The sequence below is a fragment of the Saprolegnia diclina genome, assembly GCF_000281045.1.
Source record: "Saprolegnia diclina VS20 unplaced genomic scaffold supercont1.68, whole genome shotgun sequence".
Classification (NCBI taxonomy): domain Eukaryota; phylum Oomycota; class Saprolegniomycetes; order Saprolegniales; family Saprolegniaceae; genus Saprolegnia; species Saprolegnia diclina.
The window spans coordinates 186,520-205,206 of record NW_008246135.1 but is presented as its reverse complement, the minus strand read 5'-3'; the positions used below and the strand labels follow the sequence as shown (position 1 = coordinate 205,206).

Genomic DNA, 18,687 nt, shown 5'->3' with positions numbered 1-18,687 from the left:
GCGTCGATGCTTGGTCCCTACGCTATGACGATGATCGTGGAAGATGAAGGTGTAAGATCTGGTACCGAGCGGGTGCTATCTGTACCAAGCGGGTACTATTTAACAGGTCGGGCTACATCTGGCGCGCTCCAAGTGCCACCTTGCAAGATTCCAAAATGATGTCGGTCCAAAAGTATCGAAGTGGCTACTTGCTGCACGCAGTGTTTTAATTGGCTGATAACCTACGATCTTATTGCTGATTGGTCTCTTGCCGTGCTTCCACGTTTTGAAAAAGATCGTTGGGATCAGCGTGGCAAGCACCCAGCCGTTGGTCTTCGATGCGACTAGTTTTTTGGCTCATCATCACCTGCCTCAATGCTCGTTTGCTCAGGCGGCGACATGCAGCGCGATGCGACAGCGAGTGCCTAACGACAGCGAGATACCCAGCAAGGTGAAAATTTGCATTAACATCGCTTGGAAAATTGAGACGCTGACAGCGCAACACGGTTGACGAGCTCGCAACCAGCATCCACGCCAATATTGTCATTGGAGCGACGACCATTGATCTCCTCTTCCAGACCCAGACGTCTGAGATGCTAGTGGCTGTCACCGACCCGAAAAGCTCCAAGCCTTGCTGATGACCCGCAAGTTCACGCAGTTGAACTCGTGGCGAAGCTTATCCGTTTTGCTCAGTCTAGACGACTTATTGACGCAGGCTACATAGGACCCGGCAACGAGCCCTCGGGCGCATCGTGGTCTCGTCGGTGTCAACGTTAGCTTCTCGCGTTGGGATTGGCTGAAATTACACAAGGAGACTTGCTGTTGATTGGTGGACATTAACATGGTGTCGCTCGCGATGTCTTTGAGCCTCCTGCGCTCTCACGCTCGCCGCAGTTGACGCATTAATTTCGTGTACCACCCTCTACGAGCAGGAGGCTCTTTCGTGGTCGTGGCGCGCGCGACGCAGCTGAGTGCGACCGTCTACGGTCATGTCGCCTTTGGATTGGCTACAATGCGCTGGAAACGGTGGCATTTCAGCGAATCATTCCTCTCGGAATCGAAAAGATTCAATACACTTGGGTTTTGTAAGCACTAAAGTACAATCGAATAAAAATACACGTCGCCGAGATGGCAGTTGTGTTGCCCGATTGAGCCAAACCACCGAGGACGAGCATGGGGCAGACCAAGCATACCAAGCTGTACGATGCGATGGGCGTCACCACAGACGTCTCGGCCGAGGACCTCAAGAAGGCCTACCGGCGCAAGGCGCTGCAGCTGCACCCGGACAAGCGCGGCAACACGCCCGAGGCGCAGGAAGAGTTCATGGCCATGAAGGCGGCGTACGACATTTTGAGCGACCCGAAGCAGCGCGAAATCTACGACATGATGGGCGAAGACGGCGTCAAGCTCGTGAGCCAGTACGGCGACTTGGGCCCGGACGAGCTCCTCATGGCGATGCTCGGCTCCTTGAGCGCGTCTGGCCCGCTCGGCAAATGCCTCATTTTCTCGTTCGTCGCGCTCTTCCTTGGCTTCTTCTCGTCGATCCCACGTACGTGGTCTTCCCGTTGCAAACTCTATAGGTACCGAATGCGTTGCGATACTAGTGTTCTTTTGCCTCAAGATCGACCACGACGTGGGCTGGTCGTGGCTCACGGTGTTTGTGCCCATGTGGATTCTCGATGGCATCTACCTCTGCTGCATCGGGTGCTCGTTCTTCGGGGACGACGCCGATATCCACCAAGAGCCCGAAGACCGCCAGTCCAAGCCGCTCCGGCTGCTTGGCAAATCGTACAACATATATTGTCCTCGTCACGATATAAACCACCGTGGGGTGTAGGCTGCTCCTCATCAAGGCGCTCCTCTTCGTCGCCTGTCAGATCTTTGTCGCGATGAAGCTCCAGCACTCGATTGACTGGTCGATGCACCTCGTCTTGGCACCGTACTACGTTCTCGAAGGCTTTTACCTCGTGGAGAAGGTCATTTCCGGCCTGCTGGCGTACTCCGCGTTTGCCCGCGCCTCTGCCAATGACCCCTCCTCGACGTTTGGCATGTCCAAGATGAGCCTCGTACGTGGACTCGATGTCGCGTGCCCTGCTGATGCACCGAATTAGATGCTGGACATTCTCAACTCGTGGACCATGAGTCTCTTGCGGCTCGCCTTTGCACTGCTTGTGGCCTTCAAGATCGAAGCTGCTCTCGAGTGCAGCTGGTGGATTGTGTTTTTACCCGTGTGGATCTACGTCATTACGCTCGTTGTGCCCCATGTACGTCTGTCTTATTGGTGCTCGAAAAAGATCTTATCCTTGCGTCTCAGATTCAAACCTACTTGCGCCGGAAGCACCGGATGGCGCACCTCGACGAAGACAACGTGCACGACGACGAGCCAGCGCCGAGCCTCTTTGGTCTCTTGTGCGTCTTCATTGGAGTCTTTGCCGCCATGTCGCCGTTCTTCATCCTCGCCTACCGCCTCCAGTCGGGCGATTTCTCGTCGTTTTACGTGCTCCTCCCGTGGCTCATCATGGTAAGTCCCATCACCAAATTCAAATTCCAAATGTAATGATGGCCTAGGTCGGACTCGTGCTGGCGCCGTGGGTGCTCATGATCCTCCTCAACCTCCTCGCGTGCTGCTGCTACTGCTGCTGCGGTCGCCATGTCGAGCCCAAGGACAACGACCCAGCCACGCACCACCACGACACAGTGTAGACACGGATGGTACCATCATCGTCATCTTAGCTAAGCATAAGAAACGTCTCGACGACACATGCCGACGTCTGCGTCGAGGATAAACGCCAGTGCCATCTTGGGGGGCGCGGGCCACATGTGCTCTTCGTCGGTCGATGCATCGTCTTCCAACATGGGACTGTGCCACGTCGGCGACGTCAGTGGTAGCTCGTCGACGTGGGCAAAAGGCGGCGACCACGACACCGTGTACGGTGCATACGCCGGGCGCTTGAGAACGTGCTTGCGGTATCGCTTCTTGGCCTCGCTCTTCCGCTGGCTCTCGTTGGCCTTGGCGCGGTGGTCGTTGCACATACGGTGAAGCGTCCCGTCTCGCTTGAGCCCGCGTGGGTTGCGGCACTTGCTCGTCTTATAGAGGCAGTAGTACGCGGGTGCTTCCATCGTGCCAATGGAGGATGCTGCAAAATGCAAACTGAGCAGGACAGGAAGGTAAGAAGAAGAACCCAAACCAACGCGAGCCAATCAGGAGCACCTGAGATGGCATCTCGTCGCGGTTTGCTGATCCGAGTCGCTTGCTGTCACAGTGGACGGCGCCGCGTCTCGCACTGTCAACCAAGAAGCGAGCGATGTGACCAACGCTGTGGGCAGCGGCGACTGGCGATACAACCACACCATGCAGCCTCCACGCCACACGTGACTGCCACTACGTGCTAGCAACGCGGGAGGGACCGGAAGATCCCTTTGTCGCTCTGCAGAGACACTCGCTCGGCCATTGCCGTCGAGAAGGGGCAGCATGGACATGATGATACGCCCGTTGCACAAAGCACACCCCCCGAAGATACGTTTTGGCCGGATACGAATCGCGTATCCGTATACACTTGCGAGTTTTCGAGAAAAATGGCGCCCCAGGATCGATCCTAATTTCAGATCGCATGCAGCGACGATGGCATTGGTGCACTTGCGCGAGACGACCGGACGAGGTCATAAGATGCAAGCACGGCGAATGATTGTGTCGGGTCGAGACGCGACAGTGTTAGCTTGGTTGATTGCACGATCTAAACCGCGACCGGATCTCACGTCCCGCTGTGCACGATGCTACTTGTTGAGCTACTCGGCCGCGATCCCAACGACGACCATCGATGGCGCCTTCGAATGCATGGCTGCAAGAGGCGATTACCTCTGGATTACGACCCGGACCAAGCGTATCTAGCGGCTGCACTGCAGCTGGGGGCGCCAACTTCAACACGAGGGCGACCTGGGGGGCGCCGATTGGCCACGGGCGGTGGCGCGGAACAAGCGCGCAGTGCGCTTTCCCATCTCACACGCGTGCGGCAAGTGCGAAGAAGCCGCCGAAGAAGCTATTCGCCGTCGCTGCCCCCGCGGCGAGTACCCGGGGGTGCCTGTTGCGGCAAAGTCCTGGTTTCAAACAGCTGGTGTGAAAATCCTAATTAGGACATGTGCACTCGCATGAACATTGCCGACGGCAAACTGCTTTTGACAGAATGATGCTGCGCCACTCAATCCGCGCCGTGCGCCAGGCCATGGCCGCCCGCGCCGTCGCCAAGCCTGCTGCCCGCGCGTTGCTCCCGAGCGTGCGCCGCCAGGCCATGCTGGCGCTGCCGACGACGCTCCTGCGCAGCTACGCCAGCGAGGCCGGTACCAAGCACGAGTTCCAGGCCGAGACGCGCCAGCTCCTCGACATTGTGACGCACTCGATCTACACGGACAAGGAGGTCTTTGTGCGTGAGCTCATCTCGAACGCGTCCGATGCGCTCGAGAAGTTTCGCCACCACCAGGTGCGTTCTAGTAGCTTTGGTATCATCCTCATGCTCATGCTGTATCCTGATGCGCCTAGGCGGTCGGGGCGTCGCTCCTGAACCCGGAGCTCGAGCCCAAGATTCTCATCACGACCGACACGGTCAATCATACGCTCACGATTGAAGACACGGGCATTGGTATGACCAAGGAAGAGCTCGTGATGAACCTCGGCACGATCGCGCGGTCGGGCTCCAAGGCGTTCATGGAGCAGCTCAAGACCGAGGTTCGTCGGCGTCGTCGCTTGCAAGAGTCTTATCTTTGTCGTCTAGTCGCCGTCCGAGTCTACCGCGGCCGTCACGGGCATCATTGGCAAGTTTGGCGTCGGCTTTTACTCGGCCTTTATGGTCGCCGACAAGGTTGAAGTCTACTCCCGCTCGGCGCTCGATGGCGCCAAAGGCCACGTCTGGTCGTCGGACGGGTAGATCTACCTCTCGCATCTCGTGTACTAATTAACTAAACGTACGACTAGCTCGGGGTCGTTCGAGGTCGCAGAGACCAACGAGGCCGGCCGCGGATCCAAGATCGTCATGCACATGAAGGAGTCGTGCAAGGAGTTTGCGACGCCTGAGAAGGTCGAGTCGATCATCAAGAAGTACTCGAACTTTGTGGCGTTCCCGATCCTCCTCAACACGACCGAAGTCAACGTGGTCCAAGCGCTCTGGACCAAGCCCGTCGACGAGATCTCGGACGACCAGTACGCCGAGTTTTACAAGTTTATCGCAAATGCATTCGACGAGCCCATGTACCGCCTCCACTTCAAGGCCGACGCGCCCATTGAGCTCAAGACGCTCTTCTTCATTGGGTCGTCCCACACGGAGAAGCACGGGTACGCCCGCCTCGAACCCGGCGTCTCGCTCTACTCGCGCAAGGTGCTCATCGAGCGCCAATCACCCGACATTCTGCCCGACTGGATGCGCTTTGTGCGCGGTGTCGTCGACAGCGAAGACCTTCCGCTGAGCTTGTCGCGTGAGAAGATGCAGGACTCGCGCCTCCTCCTCAAGATGAAGGACGTGCTCACGCGCCGCATCCTCAAGTTCCTGGACGAACGCGCGCGCAAGGACCCGGAGACGTACGATGCGTTCTTCAAGGAGTTTGGTATGTTTATCAAGGAAGGCGTGTGCATGGACTTCCAAAACAAGGTACGACCGCCACCTTCACGTCCGTAACTCAGTTGGCATCGTAGGCCGCCTTGGCCAAGCTCCTGCGCTACGAGTCGTCGGCGCTCGACCCGGAGGCGACGACGTCCCTCGACGAGTACGTCTCGCGCGCGTCGCCCGACCAGTCGGAAATCTACTACATTTGCGCGCCGTCGCGTGAGATGGCGCTCCAGTCGCCGTACTACGAAGCCTTCAAGTACGTCTTTTCTCTTCAACCCTTCGGACTCGCTCGCCTTGTGCGATCGCGTGCGACGGTGGTGCGAAGATACGCGGTGCCAACTGATGGCTCGTGTAGGAAGACGAAGAAGGAGGTCATCTTTGCGTACCACCCGGTCGATGACTTCGTCATGAACAACGTCGAAGAGTTCAACGGCCGCAAGATCGTCTCGGCCGAGAACGCCAAGCTCGACCTCCAGGATGTACGCTTCCTACACCATGTCTTGGTCTGATTCAGTGGTACTAGGACGACTCGGAGGGTGCCAAGCTCACGGGCGAAGCCGCCGACCTCTTCACCGCGTGGCTCAAGCTGCATCTGGACGACAAGGTGTCGAATGTTGTCATGACGAACCGCCTTGCTGACTCGCCGGCCGTCGTGACGGACCACGAGTCGGCCTCGATCCGCAAGATGATGGCGATGGTCAACCAGCAGCAGGGCGGTGGCATGGCGATGCCGGCCTCCAAGCACGTGCTGCAGATCAACCCGCGTCACCCGATCATGCTCAAGCTCAACGAACTCCGCGCGACCAACAACGACCTCGCGGTCAAGGTCGCCAAGCAGGTGCACATGAACAGCTGCATGTCGGCGGGCCTTGTCGACGATGGCCGCGTCATGCTCGGCGACCTCAACACGCTTCTGGAAGAGCTCCTCGGCCAGAGCTTGAAGAAGTAAAGAGACGCAACAAATGACATATGTCCTTTTTGGCATGGACTGAAGCGTGTTTCTCGTATGGAGCTATACCTCGGGGATAGCATTTGTCACCGTCGTTTTGGAGCGCACGAGCTTGAGCTGCGAGAGCTCGAGCGACGACGTGTCGAGCCCGTGGGCAGTGAGCACGGCCTCGAGTGTTCGCGCCTTGTCACAACGACCTAATATGCAAAATATCGTTATATAACCTCAAGAGACGAAGCGACTACCGGCACAGTGGAAGATAAACTCGGCCATCGCGTTCGGGTCTTCGTCCTTGGAGTAGTTGGTGTCGATGCGCCGAGTCGGATCGCTGACGTGGACAGTGAGCCCGCGACACCGGTTCGAATTGAGCGCCAAATGGGGTGTCACGGCCACGTGTGGGAAGAGCTTGAGACCGCTCGGTCCATGCTTGACAAAACTGTGAAAGGGCTGGACGTCCAAAAGGCCTTCGTCCCGCTGCTTCAAGACGCGGAGAAGCGCCGACTGCTCGTAAAAGAAGACGTCAAAGTACCGCCGCATGGTCCAGACGTCATCCCAGACACGCTGGCTCCACTCGCAGACACGGACGAGGAGCACGCCCGTGTTGACGAGGCAGCACGGGTTCATGTCTTCGGCGAGAATGAGCTCTACACAACAACATGAGCAATAAGAAATGACAGCTAGCGTACCGCGATGGCCCGCCGCAGCAATGAGAGCCGACGCAGGTTTGGTTTGGTCGACCACAACAGCATCGGCGTCGATCCAGAAAAGATAGCCAATGCCACGATCGAGCAACTCGTCCATGTTGGCCAAGAGTCGCCGGAGCATCGCGACCTTGTACCAGCCGCAAAAGCGGCGCGGCGCGATCGCCGCCATCATCTCATCGTACGGCAGTTCGTCGCAGTAAAACTCGTACCCGTGGCGGTCGGCGTACTGCTTGTTGACGGCGGCGCAAGCAGCACCAATGCTATAGTCGGTCGTATACGCGGTCAAGACGGCAACGCCTGTTGGTGCCGGTGCCCGGTCGGCCGCCGCGTCGTGCACTCGGAGGGCGCGTACGGCAGCCGTGACGCACGCCTTGTCACTCGCTTGTAGCTCGTCAATGTGGTACTCGGCCTTGTAGAGCGACACGAGGTGGCGGTACCCGCGGGCATCGGCTGCGATGGCACGTCCGACCAGCGCGTCGGTACGACTTGCCGCCATTTTTTTAGGGCTGATTTTTGAATTCGGACTTTGCCCATCACCGAGTAGGATCGGCATGTGCCACTTGCACAAAACTAGGACGTGGCAGGGCCATGAGACAGATCCAACTCGACACCGCTCGACCTCGACTGTATTGCTCGGTCGTCAATGCACGCGCGCACCACGCGCAGGTCGCGATGACGTTCCTCCTTCGCATCAGGTGCCAGGCACATTCGGTGGTGGCCCTTCTTTGGGGGGTTGAAGAAGCTAATCTGCGCTTGAAGGGTCGCGAGTGCCAGTGGAGTAGCAGTATCTTATCTCGTGCACGTTCGAACAAGCCACTGGTAGCTAACTTCTGGTAGCTGACACTGGTGAACACCACCCGATTCGATTGGGTGCATTAGCTCTCCGAGTTGTCGTCTCTTCGGGTACCAAAATCTCTCGGTAACTAAATAAGTATAGTTGTCGTTATCTTCAAGGCGCTGCAGCCTTTCTCTTCAGCGTGTCGGATCGCGTGGGTCTTAAATTCGGCACGCATGCCGCGTCGTAGCCGCCAATCGGTGGGCGTCGATGGTTTCGAGCTGTATTTTATTCTAATCCTCTTCCAAATTATTATCATTTTCCCCCTCTTTGTCCCACGTTTTGTATACAAAATTGAATTCCGATATTGTATTCGTCGACGAAGAGTGGGATGCGACGCTAGTTCTGTGGTGAGGATGCCTTGGCTTCTGATTGGCTCATGACGGAATCATTTTGGCCAATCCCCGACAGGATACGATTCTGGATCCCGTACTGGCGGCTTCAGTTTGGGTAATCCATTTGCACGAAGATGTGGCGTCTCGATCGGTTCGCCTCGGCCGCTGGCTGCGTCGCAGTTAGCGCCGGCTACGCGCTCGGCGCCTGGAAGCGCCCGGTGGCGGCGCAGTCGTCAGACCTCCGCGACCTCGAGTTTGGTGTGCCCCACCACCGCAAGCGCGTGGACCCGTTCTCGCCCTTCTTCCCGTCCGACAAGCACCCGTGCACGCACGCAGGCATGTTCATCCCGGGCTGCCACGAGCTCAAGATCTTCTCCGGCTCGTCCAACTTTGAGCTCGCGGACGACATTGCGCGCCGCCTTGGCACGCGCGTCGCGCGCCTAAAGCTCGGCCGCTTTGCCGACGGCGAAGTGCAGTGCCAGATTGAAGAGTCGGTGCGCGGCAAGGACGTGTACTTGGTGCAGTCGCTCGCGCAGCCTGTCAATGACAATGTGATTGAGCTCTTGCTCATGGTGAGCACGATGCGTCGCGCGAGCGCCAAGAAGGTGACTGCCGTCATTCCGTACTACGCCTACAAGCACCATCGCCGCGGTAGCCCGAGCGCAACGAGCTTGAACTCCAAGTTTGTGCACAGCCCGGCCCAGGACATTGCCAAGATGCTCGAAGTCATGGGCGTCGACCGCGTCATCGCCGTCGACCTCCAGCTGCGCGGCCAGGGCCACGAAGCCAGCTTCTTCAACACGCACATTCCGGTTGAGACGCTGGATACGGTCATGGCCGGCGTCGAGTACTTTGCGACGCAGGTGTTCTTCAAGGGCCCGATCGTTGTCTTGGCGCCCAACCCCGAGTGCGTCAAGAAGGCGCGCGTCTTCCAGCGCGGCCTCAAGAAGTGGCTTCCGGACATTCCGATCACGTTTGCGAGCTGCATTCGCGGCGGCGTCGACGGCGACAAGCCCGAAGAGATCCAGCTTGTGGGCGACGTCAAGGGCGCCGAGGTCATCGTCGTCGACGACATGGTCGACACGAGTGGCACGCTGTGCAAGCTCGCAGCGATCGTCAAGGAGCAGGGCGCCCGGCGGTCGTTCTGCCTCGCGTCGCACCCGCTCATGACGGGCAACGCGGAAGAAGACATTGAAAAGTCGGCGGTCACCGAGGTCGTCGTCATGGACACGATCCCGATGGACCCGAAGCGCTTCCACTCGGACAAGGTCAAGCGCCTGTCCGTGGCCCCGATGCTTGCGGAGCTTATCCAGGCCGAGCACTTCAAGCCCCACTCGTACATTGACAAGTCCAACTCGAAGGAAGACTACAAGTACTCGTACATCTCGACCTAAGCGCGTTTTGCGACAGCAAAAATGGTGCAACAACATGCATGTGGTATAGATAATCGTCTTCGGTTACGTCTACTCGATGGCTTCGGGCTCGGCGTCCACGTCGGCGTCGATCGCGGACGACAGCTTGCGGCGCGAGACCTGCGCCTTGATCTTGGCGACGCCGTCCGACGTCATCTGCAAGCCTTTCGTCTTCATCTCGGCCATCTTGTCGGCGACTTTGGCCTTAAGCGGGCTGTTTGCAGCCGCCTCCTGGACCTCCATGGCCTTCTCGATGCTGATCGTCAGGCCTTGTTTGATGTAGGAAGCGCCGTTGGCCTTCATATCGGCGATCCAGTTGTCCACGTAGGTCTTCAACGCCGCAAGCTTGGCATCGAGCAGTGGCTCGTACTGCTTGAGGAGCGGCTGGAGGTATCTGTCATAGACGACGATCGCACCGCGCGTCTTGGGCAGCATGAGCCACACGAGGAAGATGCACTTGAGGACATAGTAGCCCGGCAGGTACGAGACTACGCGCTCCGCGACCTCTTCGGCCGACGACGTGATGGAGAAGACGACCCAGTACGTGAGCCACTGCTTGTCATCGTCCGTCGACGGCGTCTCGAGCGCCTTGAAGCTTGCGTACGCCGGGTACAGGACGCCCACCGACGTCACGACCGGCCGCGAGATGACCGAGCCCATGCTGCTGCTGCTTGTATCTTTGGCAAATGCAAAACTGGACGCAAGCAACATGCTGGCTAATCGCACGTTCCTTAACCGCTCCAACGCCATTGGCTATTTTTACGCGATTTTTCTCCGACAACAGAGTACGTGGCAGCCCACGGGCGCAGAACGCACGGCGTCCGACGTCCGACTAGAGCGAGACGTCTACTAACTAGAGAGGGTCGTCGCTTGCCACTGCGCCAACCTGCTACGGCCACACTGCGCAACGATGAGGCGTCGGGACGAGCTTCAGGTACTCGCGCTGTACAACCAAAGTCGCCCACGCAAGGGTCATTCCACTGTTTATATTGACTCTTGGCCATCCTCCGACTACTTGAGACCTCGAATTCCCTCCATATACACATGCCCATGCAAGGACGCTAGCAACGTAGAAGCGTGCAACGAAAATACGTGGGATGTATGGATGCATGCGGCTTGGACTTAGTCGGTCTTCTTCCACGCAATCGTCTCGCCAGCACGGAGCGGCACGACGGCGCTCGTGTCAAAGGCGTAGGATTCCGGGACCGTCCACGTCGTATGCGCCAGCGTCACGCTGCCGTCGTTGAGCGGCAGGCCGTAAAAGCGCGCGCCGTTCTCCGAGCAAAATTTCTATCCATATCCAATCGTTTCCATATGGATCGTTGGGTCGAATGTATTACCTCGAAATGCGGGAGGCACCCGGCGGCATCAAACGCTTCGGCGTAGAGTTCGAGCGCCGCGTGGGCGGTATGGATGCCGGCGCAGCCTACATGGACGGTGGTTGGTGTTGTACACATTTCGCCAAGTCGCCTACCGCAGCCCGAGTGCTTCTTCTCGACGATGTGCGGCGCGCTGTCCGTGCCGAGGAAGAACTTGGGGCTGCCGCTCTGGATGGCCCCGAGCAGCGCAAGGCGGTGCGTCTCGCGCTTCAGCACCGGGAGGCAGTACTTGTGCGGGCGAAGACCGCCCTGGAAGATGGCTACATTTACAACTCGGTGACTTTGACGCAACCAAGATGACGATAGTGTACCGTTGCGGTTGTACAGCAAGTGATGGCACGTGATGGTCGCGCCGACGTTCGCAGGCGCTTCCGACACAAACTTGACGGCGTCGGCGGTCGTAATGTGCTCCATGACAAGCTTGAGGCGCGGGAAGCGCGCAATGAGCGGCTTCAACACCGACTCGATGAACGCGGCCTCGCGGTCAAAGATGTCAACGGTCTGGTCCGTCACCTCACCGTGGACGAGCAGCGGCATGCCAAGCTCCGCCATGGTCTCGAGCACGGGGTAGATGTTGTCGATCTTGGTGACGCCCGAGTCCGAGTTGGTCGTCGCGCCAGCTACGCCGCATGCATGTTGAACGATGGGAGATTAAGGGTTTGCGTACCAGGGTAGTACTTGACGGCGTGGACAACACCAGAGGCCTTGGCCGCGCGGATCGTCTCGGGCGTCGTGCCATCCGTCATGTACAACGTCATGAGCGGCTCAAAGGCGCGGCCCGCGGGCACGTGCGCAAGGATGCGCTCGCGGTACGCGACGGCCTTCTCGGCGGTCGTGACCGGCGGCACGAGGTTGGGCATGACCACGACGCGGCGGAACTGCGCTGACGCCTGCTCGACCGTGAGCTTGAGGGCCGCGCCGTCGCGCAGGTGGTGGTGCATATCATCGGCGGCGCGGAGGCGCAGCGGGCTACGGGCAGAGGTCGACATGGCGCGGAGGCAGCGGGGAACCGACGATGGACGAAGTATTGTGGCGACCGAGAATGGGCTTGTGATGCAGCGCCGTTACCATTGAATATGGGTACCCCAAAATGCTGTACCCGGGTCCTGCCCAATCAAGTTCTTTTCAAACTCAACCTACGAAATATATGCCATCTAGAAATAACTAAACCAAGGACCCACCCAGCATGGGACCCATCTGATATCGTCGAGGTAGGGGGTCCACGTATCCATCGCGCAGATCCAACTCGATTCGTGAACAACCGATGTGGCACAGCCGCCCATCGCGCGCCGCCCATCGCGCTCGCCTCAACAACGTCCATGCAGCTTGCTCCAGGAGCATCACGGGTGCATGTAGGTGCACTGTACTACAAGCGTTTACGAGCCTCTATGTGGTCCTAGGAAGCCATGGGCTGCGGTGCCACGGTGCCCGACTGCAGCGGCTTGGCAAGCTTTGGCACAAGGTTGGCGTGCTTGGCGAGCAGCGATTCGTTGGTCGGGTCGATGGCGAAGCCCTTGAGGAAGAGCGAGTAGGCTTCGACGTCGTTGCCGCGGTCCTCGGCGACCTGCGCCGCATTCATCAACAAAATGACCGAGTCGGGAAAGCGGTGCAAGCCGGTCGTGAGCAGCTGCGCCGCTTCGTCCAGCCGGCCGCGATCGCGCAGGCGCATCGCTGCGTTGTTGTAGATCTCGAGGCACTGCGACTGCGCTTGGACATACTCCATGTACAAGTTGAAGGCGCCATCAACGTCGCCGCTTTCGTCCAGCGACAAGGCGAGCATGTTTTGCGCAGCGCACGGCGTCACGAGCTCTTCCAGGTCGTAGCCTCGGGCGCGCACGACGTCGTTGGCTTGCACCGTCGCGCCAAAGTACCTACGTTCATCTCCATACGCTCTAAGAAGACCAAGATTGGCGTACGTAACGGCGGTTACAAAGTCCTTGGTGTAGTACGCGAGAAGACCGCGCATGAAGAAGAGACCCGGCATGCTCGCGCCTTGGGCGATCGCGTGGTCGAGCAAGTGGTGCGCGAGCTTGCGCGCGTGCGTCGCGTTGCTCATGGCAAACTGCTCGTGCTGCGACGTGAGGTAAAAGCTCGATGCGTACCGCCCCAGGTACCCATACGCCTACGATCGCGTATCAATACACTATCAACGTATCGAGTGGACACAATCACACACCGCCAGGCTCGGGTCGACGTCGATCGAGTCGAGAAGGTTCTGCATCGCATGCAGTGGCTTCCCCATGCCAGCGTAGGCCAGGCCGAGGTTCAGATGGCCCACGGCGTAGCGCGGCGCGACCGAGAGCGCACGTTCCAGGTACGCGGCAGCCCGTGGCGGGTCCGGTCCGAGGAGTACTTTGGACAGGTTGCTCAGGACTTTGACGCTCCACGGCGCCGTGAGGACCGAAGCTTCAAAGAGGCGTGTCTCGGACGACCACTCGGTGTTGCGGGCCATCGACCGGGCGAGTCCGACCGTCACCAGCGCCAACACCAAGGTGACGAGCAGGACATACCGCCAGCGCACTGAGACACGCAGCGCCGAGTCCAGTGCGTACCCCAAGACAAAGCAAAAGCCGACGCTGGGAAAATACATGAGCCGCTCGGCGACGATGGTGCCGACGGGAAACAAGAGGTTGGCGGCCGGTATAAACGGGAAGAGACCAAAGGACGTGAGCAGAAGCAACGGCGACGTCTGCCGGCGGTCGAACGCTACGCGTAGTAGCACCAGGAGAGCCGCATAGGCGAGCACCGTTCCCAGATTTTCCATCTGGAAGAGCGACGAGATGATCGGGATCGTTCGAAAGCCATAGTCGTAGCAGAGATACTGCGGCCAGACGAGCTTGTAGAGGTACCAGCCGTGCGTGTGCAGCGTGGTCAGGAGACGCGGAAGGCCCCATGGAAGCAGCGACACGTCATTCTCAAAGATCGACCATGCGTAGAGGGTCTGGTCGCCGTTGAGCGCGATGCGAGAGGCAATGGCGGCGCTGCCGAGACCCAAAAGAAGCGCTACGCGGACGACGCCAGCTGATAGACCGAGTCGCTTGGACCTGGATGGCGGCGGCGCGGTGCGCAGCAGCTCAAGCGCCACGAGAATGCCCAGGGTCGTGGCCCCGAGTTCTTTGCACAAGGTGGCTAGAGTCATATGGGATTCATCGACTGCAAGAAGAGAATGATGTGTTGTACCTGCAAGGACACAGACGAGGCTCGCGGTGTAGAGCGGCCAGTTGGTGCACGTGGCGGAGGCCGAGGCGTCGTAGAGGCAAAATGCCAGCAGTGAGAGACAGGTGCACAGGACGTCGGCGCGGCCAACGACGCTCGCAACCGAGTCGCAGTGGATCGGATGGACGGCGAAGAGAAGGCCGGCGAGGACGGGTGTGTTCGACGCACCGAACGGTGCCACCACCCGACGGCCGACCACGACGACCAGTACCGACGCCGCAATGTGCAGTAGGACGTTTAGCAGATGGTAGCCCATCGGGTTGTAGCCACCGAGGGCATAGTTGACTCGAAACGTGAGCACTGTGAGTGGTCGGTAGCTCTTGTGGCTCGTCGGCGACGTGAGTGCCATGCCCCAAAAGTCGTGGCTCCAGAGGTCCCACACCGACGTCTCGTCCGTGCGCAAGTCGCGGTTCGTCAAGATCGCGGCGCGGTCGTCCCATACAAAGCCGCAGGAAAGGGTGTTGGCGAAGGTGGCGGCGGCGAGGGCGGCGACGGCGCCGAGGCCGGCGGTGCCTGACCACGCGCTCACGGCCTTCATGCCGAGATCTAGCGAAGATCGAATGCGTTTGTGATTGGTCGAAAAGAACGATCGTGATGCCAAAGCAAGCGTTTGGATTGGACAACACATGCTTCGATATTTTATTCGACGTTTGCTCAGAGACACCACACCGACGGCTCGCGGGGTCGACGGAGGCGGACGCTCCGCGCTGGCGTCGGTGACACCTTGATCTTCCTTTCGCCAGGACGCTGGATGCCCATGGGCAGCACGAGCTCGTGCATGGTAAAGGGCGAGACCTCGCGCGTGTCGACAGCAGCTCGCTCGCTCTTAGCCGACGCGTGGACGTCGAGCGCCTCGAGGAGGCTGAGCCGCAGGCGCATCTCGAGCTCACCGTTGCGATAGCAATACACAAAGCAATCGGTGCCAACGTAGCTAATGGTCGGGTTGGCCTTGTAGCGCGGCGCTGCGTCGAAGAGAGCATAGATGGTCCCACCGAGCTTGAGGACTGAGACCGCCACTTGCGGCTGGCAGAGGCGAAAGATAGCAACGATGGCCCGCGTCTTGGCTGTCGTGAAGCGGAGGCTGCTGTATCGTTCGTCGCTTTCCGTGGCGTCATGCCAACGCACTAGGCAGCTCGTCAATGCCAACCAAAGGAAGACGAGAATTTTTCGAGCCAAGTACCTGCTATGGCTTTGACGAGGCCAAAGAGTAGCGGCGCCATGGTAAGACTTAGCGTGTAAATGAGGCAAGGAAGCAGAACGACGAGCTCGTGGCCGTGCGCCGACGTGGGCACCATGCACTCTTCGAGGTACCAGTAGACTTGCAGTAGCCAGGCCGAGTTGCCCATGAAGTACGTGAGCAGTGGGCCATAGATCGTGACGGCAATCGCGACCAGCGTCGGGTCCACCTCGCCAAAGACGTGCTCTTTCCTCCAGTGCTTGAGGCCCGCCGACATGACGGAGAGGCCAAAGTACGCGAGCCAGACCTACGAATGGCGTCAGATTCACTCAAGTTCTCAACCACGACGTTACTACCGCTCGGGAGAGGTACAGGAAGGCGACGAGAAGCTCGATGGCATCTTCGTTCTGCGAGCCACGGAGGACGGCAAACGAGAGCGTGTCAAAGCTCGCCCAGACGTCGACGAAGAAGGCGAGCGCAACCCACGGGTTGGTCAGCACCACCGCGGTCGGGTCGCCGATCGAAATCACATACGAATACTCGCCAGAGCGAAGCTCGTGGGCGTGTCCGAGGCGCGCCAGTTGACGCTGGAGGGCTACGCAGTGTTTGTAGTAGCGGCGCCAGAGCAGCAGCCCAATGCCGACTGTGGTGCCCACGCGGTAGACAAACTTGGTCCAGTACCAGTGAGGGTACGGAGCAATTGCCATGGCAAAGGTCAGCGTGTAAACACCAGGAGGCGGACTCGACAAATGGAGGGCATCGCCGGCCGTGAGCCAGATGCAATGGTAGCCGAGGACAAGCCCGGGCGCCGACGTGGTCATGCACGACCCGCGACGATCCCAGGGGTCCGAGTGCACTGTCGTATCGTTCGCGGCAGCAAACGCACAGAGCAAGTCCCGGGTGTAGCTGCCATAGTAAATACTACCAGGCTTGCCCACAAGAAAATCCGAGGTGCAGCGGGCTTGGGGAATGGATGGACCGCGTGGAAGGAGCTGGCGTAGCACTTGGGCGCCATTGTTGCCGTCGGCAAAGTTGGCAGCGCCCTTAGGAAGCGTCGCCGAGTTGTATCGCGCTTGCAAGTCGACGAGTGTTGTCGCGTTAAAGCTGCTGAACGACGCAAACGATGGCATGGGTGCCAAGGACGTCCATGGAAAGGCTTCCGAGATGTACGCCTTCATGGGCTACGCCGTCAAAAGACGTCATATCGAAGTACATGGGAAGAGGAGAGTACCATCGCCACGAGGTTGAGCAGCATGAAGAGACTGACGAGCATCGGGCTGGCACTCCAGCAGACGCGGTGGTGCACGACGCTCCGGCCCGAAGACCGAGAGCGCCCGAAGATGAAGGCTGTGGGCAGGAGATGGATCATTCCGAAGTAAACCGACAACGGCGACCAATATAACGGCCGCCAGGCAACTCAACAAAAATACAATGCGAATGTGGATCCACTCGTGTCAAGCATCATCGCCTCTCGCCATCACCAGGCTCTCTCAAGCGACCATTTTTGCTAGTAGTAGATATCGACCAACGGTGTTGACGACTCCAAGTCCCCTCGAAGTTGTCGGAGCAGACAGGGGCAAATCTCCGATGTCGCAACGTGTTGACCAAGAAGTCGACCTGTGAGTCGACTCTTGCAGCGTAAAGATACAACGGGGTGTGCTGCCATACTAGAATATGATGGGGAATGTACTAAAATGAGCGCATGGGTTTCAACCATTTGGTTTTGACGAATGAAAAGCCGAGACGAAGGCCATGACGTGGCAATTTCGGATTGGCCAAGAGGTGAAACGCTCGCGTGCGTGGTTGGCGTCGTCGGTGCAACTCAGATCGGAGAGGGATAAGAATCACGATTCCTTTGGCACTACGGAAGTTATGCCGTTGGTCGCAATGTTGTCGCGGCCAGTACATTGTTCACCACCCGTCTTGTGCAACGCACAGTCGCAAGTGACAGCTATGAGACGCCTCAGGTATCTTCAACGATGGTCTCCAAGAATCGGTACGTGCATGCACTATATTCTTTCAGGAGGTGTTTTTGGGTGGCGGAGCTTTGCGCTCACTTGGTCATTTGACGCCCCCTTTCCACCTGCCTTGCTCGCCTATGCGCTGCTAAGCTCGTGTTGTGTTTTCGCCTGGGTTAAGCCAAGCGCAGTTCCACCTCGGTTAGCACTAGGTAGGCGGACGGACTAAGCTTAAGCTCAAGCGCAGCTTCTCCTTGAGCGTGCTGTTGTCTGGCCCAACAAGACCGCGTCGGTGCATTTCCAGCGCTTCTGAACAAGGTTGGATTCCTCACTGGCGACACCATGGCTGAGTCAATCGCAAGGCATGTGGATTATGTACGAGTAACTAAGAGCTACGCGGCCAGACGCACCAAGGGACTCCGAAAGAGAGACCCCTCGCGCACCGTCGTCGATGGTAGCGGCCCGCAACACGTCGACCAGAGCCGCAAACCCATACTCAGTGGAGCGGAAACCAGGGTGCGCCGTGACCAAGTGGTGCTCGACGGCCGCCAGCGTCGCCCACCCGTCCGCCTGCGCCGCCGTTTCTACTGCCGCATGGATTCGCTTGATCCACGTCGTCGGCAGCGTCGGTGGCGTACACCCCATGCACAGCGTTGGTGGTGCCTCGCCTTCCATCTCGCAGCGGTATGCGGCAAACGTCACGGGTCGGTTGCACGTGCTGCAGGCCACGGTCGATGTTGTCGCAGTAATAAGCGCGGTGCACGCATCGCAGTGCACGTCGCACCCGTCATTCGCCTTGAGCTCGGCTACAACGGCAGCGTGCGTCCGAGTGTACGTTGCCCCGCAGAGCCAACAGCTGCAGCGCATCTCATCCTCCGATGGTGCAAGAGGTAGGGGTGCAGCCATTGGGTCCGGTCCATCAAACGGCGGAAGCCCCAGCGCCGTGCAGAGGGCGTTGCACTCGTGCGTCGCAAAGAAGCGCGTCATGCCTTCTTCGCCGAGGTTGCCGCGACCAAAGAGCGTCTTGTCGAGCGCATGGATCTGCGGGTCGGTCCAGAGACCGTCGACGCCTTGAAGGTCCACGACCAACGCTTGGCCGAGCGTGTGCTGCCACGTGAAATGGCTAAACGCTTGCGCCGTCGTCGCCGC

General features: G+C 59.0%; 10 protein-coding genes across 10 annotated transcripts; 3 read left to right on the top strand and 7 right to left on the bottom strand.

Moving 5' to 3' along the window:
• Nucleotides 1-1,152: 1,152 nt before the first annotated feature.
• Nucleotides 1,153-2,682, top strand: SDRG_14187 (hypothetical protein; the record flags this gene model as incomplete). The annotated part of the gene is made up of 6 exons (XM_008620297.1): nt 1,153-1,528; nt 1,584-1,767; nt 1,817-2,045; nt 2,091-2,243; nt 2,294-2,500; nt 2,548-2,682. 6 exons carry the CDS (start codon nt 1,153-1,155, stop codon nt 2,680-2,682), a joined length of 1,284 nt encoding a protein of 427 aa, XP_008618519.1.
• Nucleotides 2,683-2,712: 30 nt separating this feature from the next.
• Nucleotides 2,713-3,214, bottom strand: SDRG_14186 (hypothetical protein; the record flags this gene model as incomplete). Its single annotated transcript, XM_008620296.1, has 2 exons — nt 3,191-3,214; nt 2,713-3,130 (listed from the first exon to the last, which is right to left on the bottom strand). Exon 2 carries the CDS (start codon nt 3,097-3,099, stop codon nt 2,713-2,715), a length of 387 nt encoding a protein of 128 aa, XP_008618518.1. The 5' UTR covers nt 3,100-3,130; nt 3,191-3,214.
• A 922-nt stretch (nt 3,215-4,136) lies between these two features.
• On the top strand, nt 4,137-6,567 carry SDRG_14185 (hypothetical protein). The gene is made up of 7 exons (XM_008620295.1): nt 4,137-4,454; nt 4,514-4,699; nt 4,746-4,894; nt 4,946-5,615; nt 5,660-5,829; nt 5,929-6,052; nt 6,097-6,567. Exons 1-7 carry the CDS (start codon nt 4,161-4,163, stop codon nt 6,520-6,522), a joined length of 2,019 nt encoding a protein of 672 aa, XP_008618517.1. The 5' UTR covers nt 4,137-4,160; the 3' UTR covers nt 6,523-6,567.
• SDRG_14184 (hypothetical protein) lies at nt 6,538-7,763 on the bottom strand. The gene is made up of 3 exons (XM_008620294.1): nt 7,209-7,763; nt 6,768-7,166; nt 6,538-6,719 (listed from the first exon to the last, which is right to left on the bottom strand). Exons 1-3 carry the CDS (start codon nt 7,720-7,722, stop codon nt 6,586-6,588), a joined length of 1,047 nt encoding a protein of 348 aa, XP_008618516.1. The 5' UTR covers nt 7,723-7,763; the 3' UTR covers nt 6,538-6,585.
• Nucleotides 7,764-8,530: 767 nt separating this feature from the next.
• On the top strand, nt 8,531-9,790 carry SDRG_14183 (hypothetical protein; the record flags this gene model as incomplete). Its single annotated transcript, XM_008620293.1, has 1 exon — nt 8,531-9,790. The coding sequence occupies one exon, from the start codon at nt 8,531-8,533 to the stop codon at nt 9,788-9,790; it is 1,260 nt and encodes a 419-aa protein (XP_008618515.1).
• A 22-nt stretch (nt 9,791-9,812) lies between these two features.
• Nucleotides 9,813-10,500, bottom strand: SDRG_14182 (hypothetical protein). The gene has a single exon (XM_008620292.1). The coding sequence runs from the start codon at nt 10,466-10,468 to the stop codon at nt 9,860-9,862; it is 609 nt and encodes a 202-aa protein (XP_008618514.1). The 5' UTR covers nt 10,469-10,500; the 3' UTR covers nt 9,813-9,859.
• Nucleotides 10,501-10,767: 267 nt separating this feature from the next.
• Nucleotides 10,768-12,251, bottom strand: SDRG_14181 (dihydroorotase, homodimeric type). Its single transcript, XM_008620291.1, has 5 exons — nt 11,855-12,251; nt 11,499-11,807; nt 11,283-11,447; nt 11,149-11,234; nt 10,768-11,098 (listed from the first exon to the last, which is right to left on the bottom strand). Exons 1-5 carry the CDS (start codon nt 12,174-12,176, stop codon nt 10,931-10,933), a joined length of 1,050 nt encoding a protein of 349 aa, XP_008618513.1. The 5' UTR covers nt 12,177-12,251; the 3' UTR covers nt 10,768-10,930.
• Nucleotides 12,252-12,517: 266 nt separating this feature from the next.
• Nucleotides 12,518-14,941, bottom strand: SDRG_14180 (hypothetical protein; the record flags this gene model as incomplete). The annotated part of the gene is made up of 5 exons (XM_008620290.1): nt 12,518-13,058; nt 13,104-13,309; nt 13,364-13,621; nt 13,715-14,316; nt 14,368-14,941. The coding sequence occupies 5 exons, from the start codon at nt 14,939-14,941 to the stop codon at nt 12,584-12,586; spliced, it is 2,115 nt and encodes a 704-aa protein (XP_008618512.1). The 3' UTR covers nt 12,518-12,583.
• Nucleotides 14,942-15,057: 116 nt separating this feature from the next.
• SDRG_14179 (hypothetical protein) lies at nt 15,058-16,962 on the bottom strand (the record flags this gene model as incomplete). Its single annotated transcript, XM_008620289.1, has 4 exons — nt 16,812-16,962; nt 15,937-16,761; nt 15,584-15,887; nt 15,058-15,527 (listed from the first exon to the last, which is right to left on the bottom strand). The coding sequence occupies exons 1-4, from the start codon at nt 16,947-16,949 to the stop codon at nt 15,058-15,060; spliced, it is 1,737 nt and encodes a 578-aa protein (XP_008618511.1). The 5' UTR covers nt 16,950-16,962.
• A 784-nt stretch (nt 16,963-17,746) lies between these two features.
• Nucleotides 17,747-18,525, bottom strand: SDRG_14178 (hypothetical protein; the record flags this gene model as incomplete). Its single annotated transcript, XM_008620288.1, has 2 exons — nt 17,747-17,847; nt 18,051-18,525. 2 exons carry the CDS (start codon nt 18,523-18,525, stop codon nt 17,747-17,749), a joined length of 576 nt encoding a protein of 191 aa, XP_008618510.1.
• Nucleotides 18,526-18,687: the final 162 nt, after the last annotated feature.

What these genes read in the sequence shown, in the direction of transcription:
- SDRG_14184 (XM_008620294.1), bottom strand. Translation starts at nt 7,722, where the DNA reads ATGGCGGCAAGTCGTACCGACGCGCTGGTCGGACGTGCCATCGCAGCC. An exon ending in TGCTGCGGCGGGCCATCGCG is followed by an intron (nt 7,167 to 7,208) that starts GTACGCTAGCTG and finishes GTTGTTGTGTAG; the next exon opens with AGCTCATTCTCGCCGAAGAC. An exon ending in GTTTATCTTCCACTGTGCCG is followed by an intron (nt 6,720 to 6,767) that starts GTAGTCGCTTCG and finishes TTTGCATATTAG; the next exon opens with GTCGTTGTGACAAGGCGCGA.
- SDRG_14182 (XM_008620292.1), bottom strand. Translation starts at nt 10,468, where the DNA reads ATGGGCTCGGTCATCTCGCGGCCGGTCGTGACGTCGGTGGGCGTCCTG.
- SDRG_14185 (XM_008620295.1), top strand. Translation starts at nt 4,161, where the DNA reads ATGATGCTGCGCCACTCAATCCGCGCCGTGCGCCAGGCCATGGCCGCC. An exon ending in AGAAGTTTCGCCACCACCAG is followed by an intron (nt 4,455 to 4,513) that starts GTGCGTTCTAGT and finishes TGATGCGCCTAG; the next exon opens with GCGGTCGGGGCGTCGCTCCT. An exon ending in CACGTCTGGTCGTCGGACGG is followed by an intron (nt 4,895 to 4,945) that starts GTAGATCTACCT and finishes ACGTACGACTAG; the next exon opens with CTCGGGGTCGTTCGAGGTCG.
- SDRG_14181 (XM_008620291.1), bottom strand. Translation starts at nt 12,176, where the DNA reads ATGTCGACCTCTGCCCGTAGCCCGCTGCGCCTCCGCGCCGCCGATGAT. An exon ending in CGCCGTCAAGTACTACCCTG is followed by an intron (nt 11,808 to 11,854) that starts GTACGCAAACCC and finishes CATGCGGCGTAG; the next exon opens with CTGGCGCGACGACCAACTCG. An exon ending in GAAGAAGCACTCGGGCTGCG is followed by an intron (nt 11,235 to 11,282) that starts GTAGGCGACTTG and finishes CCGTCCATGTAG; the next exon opens with GCTGCGCCGGCATCCATACC.